The 13,802-nt window shown below is 43.7% G+C and overlaps 1 protein-coding gene across 1 annotated transcript in view; it reads left to right on the top strand.

Annotated features, from left to right (window-relative positions):
• Positions 1 to 6,300, top strand: part of CASTOR2 (cytosolic arginine sensor for mTORC1 subunit 2) — a 521,717-nt gene extending 515,417 nt beyond the window's left edge. Inside the window, exon 9 of the mRNA XM_069614752.1 lies at positions 3,647 to 6,300. Within this exon, the coding sequence (XP_069470853.1) occupies positions 3,647 to 3,712 (66 nt within the window). The 3' untranslated portion in view covers positions 3,713 to 6,300. The remainder of the gene's footprint in view (positions 1 to 3,646) is intronic.
• The last annotated feature ends 7,502 nt before the right edge of the window (positions 6,301 to 13,802 follow it).

Raw genomic sequence — 13,802 nt, 5'->3', positions numbered from 1 at the left:
AAGTCACTAGTTTGAAACTTGGTGGGCCCACTCCTCCTTTCATCCATTTAATATCAATATAATGAGAGCATCTGAGTTGGGACAATATTAAAAAACAAGTATTCACAGTGCCTCAAATCTGCAAGTCTCAGGTGTGCTTACTATGCAGTATATAATTCTATATTTGAAAAATAATCACCTGTTCCTTGAGAACTGTATTAATGAATGAGCAATATTGCATCAATGGATCAATGAAACCCTGCACATCAATGATCGGGCCGCATATCTCTGTAGTAGCACTTCCACCGCTTCGCCCGAACTCGTGGCCTTACCACCACAACAGCCACCAAAAATGGATGGCAAAGGGAAAGTCCCTTGGGTGTGAACCTACTGAGGACATATGCACCTACTTGTTACTTCTCTGCAAGAATCATATCACCAGAGTTATCCACGTATCAATCAGGTCATTGTTCGCATCAGCTCCACCAGTGAAATCCATCGATTTTATCCTATAGGAGTGGCATCTGTAAAGACTTTGCCCTTGCTGCTTCCCGCTTACCCAATCATTAAACATTCTGTTGTAACATCAATGTAAGCCCCTGTTACAAATTATCCCTGGGGACGCCATTCCAGTCCTAGCTTTCCTGCAATATATAGACCACAGAAATTGGACATTACTAGTGTGCTCTCTTCATTGGCGCCACTTCATACCTCCCACCATGGTGGGGACTTCACTGCAGGGTTCTTTGGTATTGGCGACATCACTAGAGACTAGCCATCACTGTTGACATCAGTACAGTCTCCATTGTCAAACCACTATAAATTTGTCCCTCACCGCTGAAGACCTTGCAGAATAGAGGCCTTTTCCCAAGGTCATTACCACCAGAACATTTACTCACTGATGATTTCATCTAGGCTTGATCTACTTCAGTAACATCACTATAAACATCTCCCCATCAGTGGCATTCCTTGAAATATCCCAGCCATTAGTGATTTTACTAAAAGGGTCACACACTGCTTCTTGGGCCTAAATGGTGAAGACAAGCACCAGTGCTGTCCTTACTAGCCAAAGGACAGGTGCAAGACATGGGACAGACGAGCACAAACCTAAGACCTTGCAAAGAAAGTTATCACCAAGATGCTGGTCCATGAAAATAGTAGGTTCCATTTGACGTTTTCAGACTAATGCGATATACAGAAACAGGACTTGTGTCTGTAGTAGATCTTAAGTCACAGTAAAAAGGGTGATTGTGGCATACGGTCACGGAGCAAATCAATTGCACAAATGCCCTGAAAAATAAGCACAGGAACTGAGTGGCAAGTGCCCACCCCTACGGGCCTATTATTTTAACCTGCCCCAAGTGTTCAGTCCCATCCGCGGCCATAGCTGTAGGTACAGCACATCGGATGGCGCACACGTAGCCAGCAGCCCGCACCATAAGTGGTGGATGCAGGCGCTCCTCCACTGCAATTTACCCCCGGATCTGACTGGATGACTACCTTCTAAGGAGACGCCGGTACCCGCCAATGGTACCCCCGGTTCAGCAATTCTGAACCAGCTTGATTTAGTTATACAGCGAATTACGGTCCTGAAGAAGATGGCCTACTTTACCCCCGCCATCGAAACCAGTCGACCTCTAGGGTCATGAGGGCTCTCGTGACCAGTGCAGATATCTCCCACCACACGAGTGAGATACTGTCTTGACAACACAGTTCTTTGCACACTCACTAACATGGAGTGAGCCGTTTTTATAAGAGCTTTTTTTAAGCCTCTTAGTTTTGCAGATTTTCAGCTGCATTTCTTTTTAAGTAGGTATTCCATTAGTACTTGTTGCATTCCAGCCACTGAGACCCACGGGCATGATTAAAATTGACACTCAGTTCAGAATACAACTAGTTGACCTGTCGTAGGTTGGCACCATTGAATTCTGGCAGCAGCAGAATCTAATATACAGTTCTGTCCACCGCTGCAACAGCCATTTGGAATTACCCAGAATATCTGAGCTCTAACAAAGGGATACCTGCCACCAGTATAGAAGGTTAGGGACAGCTCTCTCCTCTATCACTCTTAGATAGGCGTTACACCACGCGCCACCTAGGGCAAGGCACCCCCGACAGGGACCGGGTATTCTTCCCCAGGGCGAGTTCTGTTAGCTGGGTGGCCTCTCTTCTCCAGTTTGAGCGTTTGCAAGACCTTTTTCATCAACATGTGTACATATACATATATGCTTTTTTGAACCACCATTCTCCTCCAAAACCGTTGTTTTCTGTGCTACCACAAGAGTCCGTTCCAGGCAGAGTGCATCTTCTTTTCAGATTACCTTGAAATAACCGAATTTAAAAAATCGAAAGTAGAAATTACTGAAATTGTTTTTTTCTAATAATGCGGGGGGAGCACTCCCCATCCAGCCTCCCCCCGCACTCAACCCATCCCTTAACTAAGACCCTTACCCCATACCTATAGTTTATTAAAAATGTCCCACATTTTCGATAAAAATCGGCCAAAAAAGTTAGGTCATTTCGTTTTCGTTCTATTTGATTATTTCTGCGGCTACCCTTCTTGTGCGCTTGTGGCCTGCTCTTTTGTGGTAGCAGGTTGGGTTAGACCAGGAACAGTGGAATGTGGTTATTACAGCACGTTCTCTCATTGGCTACTTTTCATAAATGGGTGGCTCTCAATCTTTTTTAAACTGAAAATTAATTGAAGAGCCATTTGAGCACATAGACAGTCACTCATGTAAGAGTACTGAACAATTATTCAAACATGCATGCCATTTTCTGGCAAAGTCATGCTAGGGCTCCACCGCTAGGGGTCATTAAAGCAACATAGGTGACCGAACACTGTCAATTTGCTCAGGGTTGAAAGCAAAATGACGCTACCTCTGCTCACATAATGCATTCTGCCTGCAACCATGTATGCCCTTTTTAGACAAACCCTCTGGAGTTTGCTGCTAGGGCTATGGGGTGTCTCGCCATTCTGGGTTGGTGAACACAAGTCTTTGTGTGTAACCCAAAGGCAAGTCGCCTTCCCAAAGGGGAAGCGGTGTATTGTGTGCCGCAAAGATGCTATTCAAAGAAAAGTGCGAAGCACAAATCTTTGACAAGCCAGAGCAACATCAGAGCCTTGATGTGCCATGTGTTGCCAGAGGCTGAGAATTCCATACGTTTAGGTCAACATTTGGAAAAGTCCAACTAGTCCCACTGGCAAGTCTGGATGGAGTATCATTGGTGGTAAGAGGGGGAGTCTAAGCCTCAGGGCGGCAGGAAACCATTGCAGCCAGGGTGGTCTGCCACCATTCTGGTTCCACGTGAAAATGTATGGAATAATGTCTGAGATTTGTTGTTCTTTTATGTACTTCTTTGATCTTTCTGTAGGACCATTCCCATACCACCTGCTCCTCTCCTACCCATTGCCTTTCCCTGTTATTTTCTTGTTTTTAACTATTTCCATTTCAATCAGTAGGCTTTTGTTTGACGTTATTCAGTGGACCTGAATCACAAAGACGTTTTTTAAGTTACCACTATTTCATTGCATCTTAAATAGAAGTTGACATTTGGTCCATGTGCTTGACCTGCGATTGTCAAAATGGTACCGGTTTTCAAGCTGTTCCAACATATTTGCACTTTGCAAAGCTCCTTACCCATCTCCTCTTCGCTCACTCCGCAGGTACCAGAGGAAAACATCAACAGCGTCATCAATGCTCTGCAAGTCAGCCAATCCGAGAAGCATTAGACCTCAGAGAGGGAGTGTCCGACGTAGTCGCCATTTTCCGCACAGTATTTCTCTAGAAGCTGAAACCAGAGCGGTGCCATAGAATGAGAGAGATTGCTGAAGGGGGCGGATGAGCAAAATAATGCGCCAGCAATTTATTTTCATTTTTTTATCATGAAGGTGTGCTTAAGTTTAGAGTCTAAAAAAGAAAACTGTAGCCATCCTGTTCTCTTAGTGTGAAGCCTAATGGACAGAGAGACACGTTGTGTGGGGTATTTGCCCGAGATGCAAGAATGAAACACACTGTAATGCGGAGACAGCTTGTATAGAAACTTGTTAAAGTGTGTGGCTGCCTTGGAAACGCCCCTGAGATGGGGGAAGGGAGACTGAGATTGCGGGTGAATTGTTTCCTTAGTGAAGAGTAAATGAAAGAAATGTTGAGGAACGAATGCACTGTATCATATCTCTTACTGACATTAGACTGTACAAAGATTGTAAAAATGTGTTATTCTGCATAGAGAAACAGTTACCACCCAGCCCCTCTCCCCCCACACTCACACACTTTTGAGGCCATGCATTCAGTGGCGAGGCAGACGATTGCCTTTGTTTGCATAGTTTGTTGCTTTTCTCCTATTTGGAATGAGGCATGATGTGTCCGGAAAGGAGGAAAGGAGGGGGATTGAGCAGTATTGTATAGTTGTTTGCACCTTGATTCTGCTTATCCTTTCCCCTCCTCTTTAATTGAAAGGTGCTTTTGTTGTTTTTTTTTTTTTGGTTTGAGGGGGCAAAGCTGAGCTGTGCAGCTCACAAGCTCATCTTCCGCATGTGCACACTTCTCTGCTCTTTGGACGGAGACGTCTGCCAGCCTAAGCGGAAGCAGCATCCGCCAATGGCCGCATTACGTCCTGGTGTACCACGATTGCATAGCCTGAGTTGGGTGTTGCCGTCTCTGTAGACATTTAACACGCTATCTGTATCTTGCAGATGATATCCCGTATCTTGCAGATGATATCCAAGGTTTGGTTGACGTTTGCCTCGTTCCAGCAGCTTTTTTATATTTTCCATCATTAATATCCATCGTTTGCCTGGTTTGTGCAGACTTCCACTTCGATTTTGGGGCACAGAGTAGTATTAACTGTGCCCCGGGGGTCTTTTAAACATATCCATTTGCCTTTTAGAAAAGATCTTAAGTTTGCAAGTGCAATACAAATATCCTGGAAGAATTTCTATAAAACAAGGAACTGTAAACTGTTCAGAAGCCCTTGTATTCAACAGCAAAACGCAATGCAAATCTGACCAGATTTATTTGGTGATCTTTCCACCGTGTGAAACTGACATGAAAATCTAAATAAGACTCCCTGTTAATCGCTTGCACCAGCCACTTTCTGCGGGATGTCGTAATTGCCCTCATCAGTGCTGTGCTAAAACCTTCAGTGCTTGATACATTCACTTTGATAGACCTACATCCATGTTGGTGGTTGTTGGAGCATGTGCTTAGAAACCTTTTGAGTGTTACTCACTGTTGGAACGCATTTGCTCATGGACAGCAACACTTGGACCCATTCAGACTTGCTGCTTTCCTTCATTGTTTAGTTTGGGAGCTCCTTGAACTGACCAAATGTCCTAGTGGACCTACACGTTGCTAGGATACTGCACCTTTCGCTAAGGCAGTTACGTGGCGCTTCAAATCTGACTGCATTGCAATAGATCTTTTTTTGCCTTGTATTTTGACCAGTGGACATATGTCCTAGGTTTCATTTCTTACCAGTTGACTATTCTTGAGAAATTTTGTAAGGACATTTTGTGAAGTAAGATTCAGCTAGATCAATTGTATAAATGTGATAGTAAAGCCAGGTACTAAACTGTATCATTAATTTAGAAGACAGCTGTTTCTTCTTCCCATGCGCGACAACCTCGAGCAATGTGAAGTTTCAGAGTTCCGCGGACTGCTATGCGTCTCGAATCCCTGATGAGTCCATTTTGCTCAACTCTGTGCATGAGACCCAGCAAGCAGAAAGCTACTGGCTTTCAGCAAAAGATTTGCATATTGCCAGGCTGCGTGTCAAGGGTTGTGAAAGCGAAGCAGCGCGAGATGCAAAACTGCACTACTTGTAAAACACCAAGGAAAAGGTCTAATGCTTGCATGATTCTCTCCCTGCATGATTGGAGCAATGCTCCCATGTTTGACGCGGCAATGCTTTTTCCTGGCCATTATCATTTTGAGATTGTTTTAGAGTGTGCCATTGCTGTCTCTCCCATGTTGTTGAAGCTCCGTTTACCTTTTAAAGGCCTGTGTATTTTTTTATTAACTTTATTAACTTTGCACAAGATAGACGCAACCAAAATGTAAATGCTCGTCTCCTTTCAGAGGTCTTTCTCCCTGCCTCCCACTTTCTGCCTCTCTTCCTCCCTACTCTCCCTCGTTTGCTCTTTCTATCTCTCCCCTTATCCACGAGGCCTTTGTTTCCAGAGAAAAGAAAGCTACTCTATTTAGTTTAGTCCGATATAGGCAGTGTTGTGTTTTCTATTTTATTGACTTTTCAGACCGTTTCAACGGATAGACTTTTGTGATGTGTATGTGTACTGTTTACATTAAAATGTGTAGTGTATTTGTTTGTGTATATATATGTCCTGTCCACATATACATGCATGTGTTATACATGTGCTGTATATATGCAGCTTATGTATTCTGTGCGCTTGTATAGACGTTGTTGCATACAGTTTTCGTACACTCATGCCACGTTGGGCTTTCGTAAATGATATATTTTCAACCAACTATGGCAATAATTGCAAAATTAGGACAGCGTGTAAGTCGGTTCCGTTATTTAGTTCTATGGCGTGTAGCTCAAATTGCCTCTTAGTAAAACATTAAGACCAATCAAATTCAGTAACTGGACTCCGCTTGGGACCTCCCCTCTATCTTTATTCCAAGTATGTCTAATTCAAATGGCATTGACACTTATTTTACACTCCCTAGGCCTGACTTCATCCAAACTGTGTAGCAGCCACCCCGCTACTGTTATGATAATATATATGTCATTTATACCGCGCCTGTACACAAGTGTTCTACTCCCATCCTTAACTACTCTTGAACGAACGTTGCAATGACGTTCAACATGCCTGTTATGCTTCACACTCCAAACATTGAATCCATTATTTATATTCACGCTTGCTGTTATATCCCCTGGTGTCTCGCGCCATCTCTCTACTCTTTCAAAAGTGACGGAAGACCATTCTGTTCTTCACTTTCACCCAAACTCTTGGAAGCCATGCAAAGACATTCCCATGGCCCATAGATTGGTAGTAGTTCCTGGAAAACGCGGAGTAGTTCTAACCGCGTCGACTGCTAGTTTAGGTGGTCTGCATCTCTCTTCTGTGGTATGCTGGCCCCTGGTGTCTCAAAACCATTCTAAAGGTCTATCAAACCGGATGGTAGCTCCTAAACCGGATGGTGAGATGGATAGAAATTGCAGGCAAAAAAATATAGTTGGTCTCTGACTTCCCAAAATCGAGATGTGTTTATTTTTAGTTTGGGAAAACTGATGTGTGCTCCCTGTTGTGCTTACTTCATTATTTCTGCACCCATGTTGAGTACTACGAGTCCTTTTTTTAGCCGCAGTAGAAAGGGGGAGCTATAGCCCTTCCCCTAATTGCCTTTAAAATAGCTAGTATAATATAATGCCCATTGGTGCACACATTGTAGGTGCTCACCAGCTGAGCCTCTCCGCTTTGGGTGCTATATAAAAATTGAAGACTTGCATGACATGCCTGCAACTCGGTGGTGAAGAGGTTTTAAAAAAGGCTAACTGTGAACATGGCATCTTGTTCATACATAATAAACCTTTACACCGGCTGCTACATTTATTCTTCTAGCTAATGTTGACACTAGATCATCTAGATGGAACATTGTGTTAGTGCTTTTTAGTCACACTAATATGAGGATGTCTGATCGCTTTTGTGCTGAAGTGGCCAAAAATGCATAAACTAGGTTAAACTCTTAATTTATTAAAGAGTACCTAACACTTTGGACCCTCAAACTAGCATTTAAAGAATCCAGTATCGCCTCTCAGATTTGTAATGGTACCAGTGGGATGCCACTGGTCTCAGACTTTGGACCTCACTACAAGATTGGTGGTAGCCTTGCCGGTAAAACCAGCAGGCTGCTGCCAAACTTGCAAATTTTTCCGGCACCCGTGAATGGGCAATTACCTGGTCATTATGGCCCCGCCGGACCCGGTAATTGCCCATTCGCGGCGCCAGAAAATATTCTTCCCCATTCCCATTTGAGCCCCATGTATGGCTCAATGGGAATGGGGAAGCCGGATGCACCGGCACCATTCGCGAATGGTGCCGGTGCATCCGACATGCTCTGCTCGCGGGTGCTGGTACGCCCGCCAGGCTAGTCCTGGTGGGCGGGAAGGCACCCGCGAGCAGAACTTGTAGTTTGCTGGTCCGGTAACTACGGTACCGGCAAGTTTACCGGTCTCGTAGTTACCGGACGGACAAACTTGTAATGAGGACCTTTGACTCATTAGGAGTTTGAGGGGTACCGGAAGAAATTGCAGTAACGGAATTACAGAAAGAATTATTCTGATGATACAAAATCAGTATATCTGGAGACGCCAATTTGGAGTAAACACTACTGCATTAGTATCTTACACTATACAAAATGTAAAATCATGACAAAATGTTCATTGTCCTCTTTAATGGTGCATATTATCTTCATCTTCTAATAGAAGTGGTAGAAACAATGGTCGGTGCATTTCGAACTTATGTCCATCTTCAGGGCTAATTCTGCTCTTGCGGAAAAACTGGAACACCAATCAGTAGAGTGCCTGATGGCCGTGCTTCAAAATTAAAGTGAAGTAAACCCCAAGTAATGCACTTAATCGCACTGCGCAATTAAGTGCATTACTGAGGGCTTACTTAATTTCCCTTTTTTATGTAAGTTTTTCCACAAGAGCAGAATTAGCTGTGAAGATGGACAGAAGTCCGAAATGTTTATTTCTTGGCGAACTCTACAGAATCTTCCACTGGCAGATATGGTGATTTTTGTCATCAGAGTTATTCTTTCTGTTATTACTTCCGATATAGTGCTTATCAGTGTTTCTGGAGGACACCTTGATGTATTTGTAAAATGAATGTACATCATGTACTTTGAGAGGTACCTGAGCATCTCTGGCAATAACGGAACTACAACCACTTTACAAATTCGGAGATTGGAGGTGAAGGGCGGATTTACTGCCAACATATGGTTGGAGGTTAATCCTCCACTTTTGCTCCAAAAATGGGTCGATTTACCAAAGCACAATTGCAGCTCGCGGAAAGACTGACAAAATCCCCCTGGGGTCCCATGGACTCCAAAAAAGGGTATTTGTATTTGTTTGATTTGATCACACTTATCTAACTCTTATTCCTGGGGTAATTTTGCGGTACTGAGTGAAAGTAACAGTAAATGAGTTTAGCTGTAACCGCCAAACTCCCAAAGGTGCCGTTTGAATGGCCATGTTTGACTTGTGTTTCGCTTCTCTGCACTACGGCTCCTTTCTTTTTTTTAATTCCTCCGCAAGCTTATTGGTTCCATTAAACCAATATGTCCTGCGAGTTTGACCTTATCCGTAATGTGATTGCACATGCCTGGCTTTGCAGTAGATCATAACCTTGTTAGTCCACTATGGATTGTGGCTTACTTTTCCAGCGTCTGCAATCTTTTCCTTTGAGGAGATCCTGTGCTGTCATTGGCTGAATAATTTAACAGTTGTATCCAATGATTTTCTGCAGTTTTACCTGAAACACTCCAAACATCTTATTTCAGATGGATGTTGCTTTGAAAAGCCTCGTTGTTTGTGTTGGATTGGTGCTGATAGGCTATATCCAACCATCCTAGGCACTCAAGGCAGGGCCACCAAAATATGTGTTGGTCAGTTTTTGTGATTTGGGGGACGCCTGTCCATATTTGCTGGATCTTCACTCATCTTTTCACAGGCTCTCAATTCTAAAAGGATTAGGGATGACTGAAATTAAGAAAATCAGATAAAAAAAACAGCCCTTTTGATGGGGTCAAAATCACACAGGTCGGATTGGTGCACTGTGACCCATATTCCTTTGTGCCAACAATACCTTACCCGACGTCCTGCTTGTGAGTAGGAAAGCAAATCTTGAAGGTAGTGCAACTATGTTGCTACTCACAGAACTGCTGATGAAAATCCCAAATCCACCTTTAATTTGGTGTTGTGGGGCAAGCCATGTAGCACAAGCCAATAGCTTGTTTTACTTTTATTGTTGCCACTGGAAGGATTTGCAGAATGTATGGGTATCATTTTCCAGGCTTGTTGAGTAGCAGTTTTGCTGCTCCGATCATTGGCTGTGTACACATGCCACATTTGGGACATTTCTGGTAGCATAACCAGAGAAGAGGGGTAGATGTCGCGACTGGATTTGGTATGGTAATACAAGGTAACCGTGGATTTATAGAGGAGGCTGTGGGACTTTTGTTTTTCATGAAGGAGTCGGAATGATTAGTTTCTATATTGAGCTTTTTTAACAGGTAGTCTGCTTGAAAAGTAGCAGAGGCGAATAGCCATTTTTTTGCTTATGCCTGCAGGTGTAGATTTGAACCGTGCTAGGAGGCTTAAATTGAAGGGCCACCGCGAGTACCTTTGTGACCTAGGAGCTGCCCCCTGCCTGATGGACAGTGGTGCACATGTTGGGGACATGAGGGAGTAACATCTCCTGGATGGACATGACAACCAGGCAGACATCCTCCTTAAATCCATGAAGGCATCACCGGATTATAACTAGAACTTGATGTAAGATCTGCACTGGTTTGATAAGATGGAAGAGGATTGCCAGATTCAGAAAGAAGACCACGTCCCAAGAGAGAAGGTTTAAAAATGTTAATTGACATGTTTAATTTCTTGGTGGACTCTACAGCCTCTTCCGTTGGCAGGGTTAGCTCTTTAAAGCCTTGCACATGTGTTGACAGGCAACAACCAAGAACAATGGTTTCACGAAGGCAAGTTTTATAAGGCAAAGCATTAAATGGACAAATGCAGCCACTTGCTGTCACATTGGGCTCACGGCTTTTGGAGAAGCAGACGTGGTGTCAATTTAAAGTGTTGTGGTACTGCCGAGTCAAGCCTTGCCTCGCCTTTGAAATTAAAAATGGCTGGCTTTTAAATCCTGACCGTTTGATGCAGCAAGATGCATTCTAAAGTTAAACTAATGTGAGGCCAAAACACTGTTGGTATGAAATAATTGCAAAGGCCGGTTACACAGCACCATCAAGAGTGCCTGCTATCTGTTTTTATACATTAATTTCTTAATTAAGAACGTCTGTCGGGGTAAAAAAAAAAAAGAAATCCGTGAAATGCTGTGGTTTAAGGACGATTGTCAACAATGGCCTGTAGCATAATTTTAAGTAAGCCAAAAGATGATTGGCATACTGTTTTGCTGGTTCCAACTGAATCAGAAGGTGTGCACATTTGTTTAACACCCCTAAATAGTGAAGGCAATTTGAGAAAGGAACAAGTAGGTGACAACCCCCCGCCCCCTAATCCTCTTTGGCACCAAGTGTGTCTCACTACCTTTGCCAAAGCGATATTTGTTTTCGCAGATGTAAAACTGGGGTCATTTTTGTGCATCTTCCCTCTTCAAAATGGATCTTAGTTTCAGCATTCCTTTTGAATCACACCCATAGTACTTCGATGTTTTTTCAAGTCGTCAGGATGTCCCAGGTATACTTTGCATTTCAGAAATGTGTTCGACTCTCTGGAAATTGTCATTTTCTTTTACTCTAAGGAAATCATTTTCGTTCTCCTAGAGTGCAAGTGCCTCTCAGTCTCATGACGTAAATGGCAGTAAAACTACTGCCCATTATCTATCCTCAGTTGCGTGGGTGCTTCTGCCTGACACCGATGGGAGATGGCAAGTGGTTTGGGCAGCACCAACCTGGAAACGTGCCCTCTGCTATTGCATCACCGCCTCCTTGATCCTCTGACTATGAACATTTGGTATTACAGAGTCTTGTCAAGAAGAACCAACATCCATCTTCTTTGACAGCTGACTGGTATTACTTTTCGTAATCGCAGGCCACTAAGCTTTCCGCCTGGCAATAGGAATTACCATCTTCCCCTATTTACTAAGTAATGGACACAACCATCTTCTACTCTGATAATCCTCTCATGAAATAACAGCACCATGACATGAGGGAGAAGGTATCTTCTAGGAAGACAGACACTGGGGAACGAGAGCGGACAGTGCAACGCTGTAATGAAAGAAATAGTGGGTACTGCTTCAATAAAAGTGTCAAAAAAATAAATCTCCTACAAATAAAAAGAAAAAATGTACACACTTTATGGCTGAAACCAAGTCACATTAAACTAACAACAAAGAGTCTCATTGCATGTCTGGTGGTCATTGCATGTCTGGTGGTATCCCACTGGTAAATCCGTCAGGGTACTACCAAACGGAATTACTGTTTCCAGCACTAATTACCACAACCTTCTCAGTGCCGGCAAGGATAGTTACACCCCATTCCATGGAGTCCCTAGGGGGAGTTGATGGTATTAGCGACAATTCTTGCTGGTGGGGTACCTGAATTACCTGCATCTCCGAGCTGGAGGCAATTCCGGCCGTCCCACCAGCGGCTGGTGCGGTAACGTGCCGGTAAACAAATTTACCAGCACATTAACACTGCACTGGCCAACTCCTAATGAGGGCCCAAAGACATGCTTCATAACCATTTTAAACTGACAATGGCAGGTGACTGGCACAATGCCACTTGCCAGGCACCCCTTTCTTAACGAAGACATTGAGAATGGTTTGTGAATGTTCTGAATGAGTGCAGGCAATTTTGACAGCCTGTCAAGTAAAAGCCACAACCCATACATTTCGTTCTTTGTACAGTGATTGAACAACACAAATCTTTCAGCAGGGACTTTTAAAATAGCATTGCGAATGAGCAATCCCCATGTGTAAAATATTTACTGGTAAGAAATAAAATAGCTTGGAAAAAGAATGCGTGATCTGTAGAAATTAGAGAGACTTTTATTTTTTCTCTCATCCCTTATTCGATTGCACTTGTGCACTAGTTGCTATTCCCTCCTTGTTGAGAGCACACCTGCTGGGCAGTTGGTTGTGTGTATTTCTGCGGCACATTATTTTCTTTCAGTGCCATCTTTGCGTTTCACATGGGAGGCACGCAATAATGTGTTGATGAAACTGCACACAATCAAAAACAATAACCCTGGCGATAAGGTAACAACGGTGCCGTAAGCTACCGGCACCGTTGCTACCGTACCGCCATACTACAAGTCCTGCAGGTCTGACCTGGTGGGTGGACCAGCACCCGCGAGCAGAACATGATGGTAGCACCGGTACCGTTATTGACGATACCGGTGCTACCAACCTCCCCATTGAGCCCTATGGGGCCGAATGGGGATGGGGAGACCCTTATTACAAGCACCCACGAATGGGCAATTACCGGGTCCGCCAAACTCGGCATGACTCGGTAATTGCCCATTCGCGGGTGCCGGAAAAAATGCAACTCAGGCGGCCGCCATACCTGTTTTACAGGCACGGCTGCCGCCAGGGTTATGATGAGGCCCAATCTGTTTCTGCCCACTCCTTACAGCAAACTAAAATGTGTTACTGCTGAACTTCTAACATACACAACGTCATGGCTTAAAACTGTGATTAAACTCCTTCCTGTGAACAAAAAGAAGGCCATCTTCGTGCTGCTTTTGCTGACTTTGATACATTGTTGCTGTCAGCTTTGTTTCTGGGTCGTCATTGTAGAACTTGTATTTCCAGCAGTCAGAATGTTCAATTTGATGTTTTATTGACCGGTTTTCTCTGTAGATTTTCTTTTCTTGGACCACTGTTTTAAGAGATTATTAACCATGATGTGTTTGCACCTGTTAGTGTTAGTCTGACTTCTAGGCTGCTGTTTCCTGTTGGCTAATGCCATTCATATTCTTAAAAAAATCATATCCGTTCTTGGTCTAAGCAGAAAAGGCTCATCAAACAGTTGAAGAGAAGTTGTAAATAAAAGTATTGCTGTGCGCTTTTGGTGGCCTTTTGAAGGAATTTGCAGCAAGCCAACTGAATG

The sequence above is a fragment of the Ambystoma mexicanum genome, chromosome 9, assembly GCF_040938575.1.
Source record: "Ambystoma mexicanum isolate Mex_15411 chromosome 9, UKY_AmexF1_1, whole genome shotgun sequence".
NCBI lineage: Eukaryota > Metazoa > Chordata > Amphibia > Caudata > Ambystomatidae > Ambystoma > Ambystoma mexicanum.
This window is presented reverse-complemented; position numbering and strand designations above follow the sequence as displayed.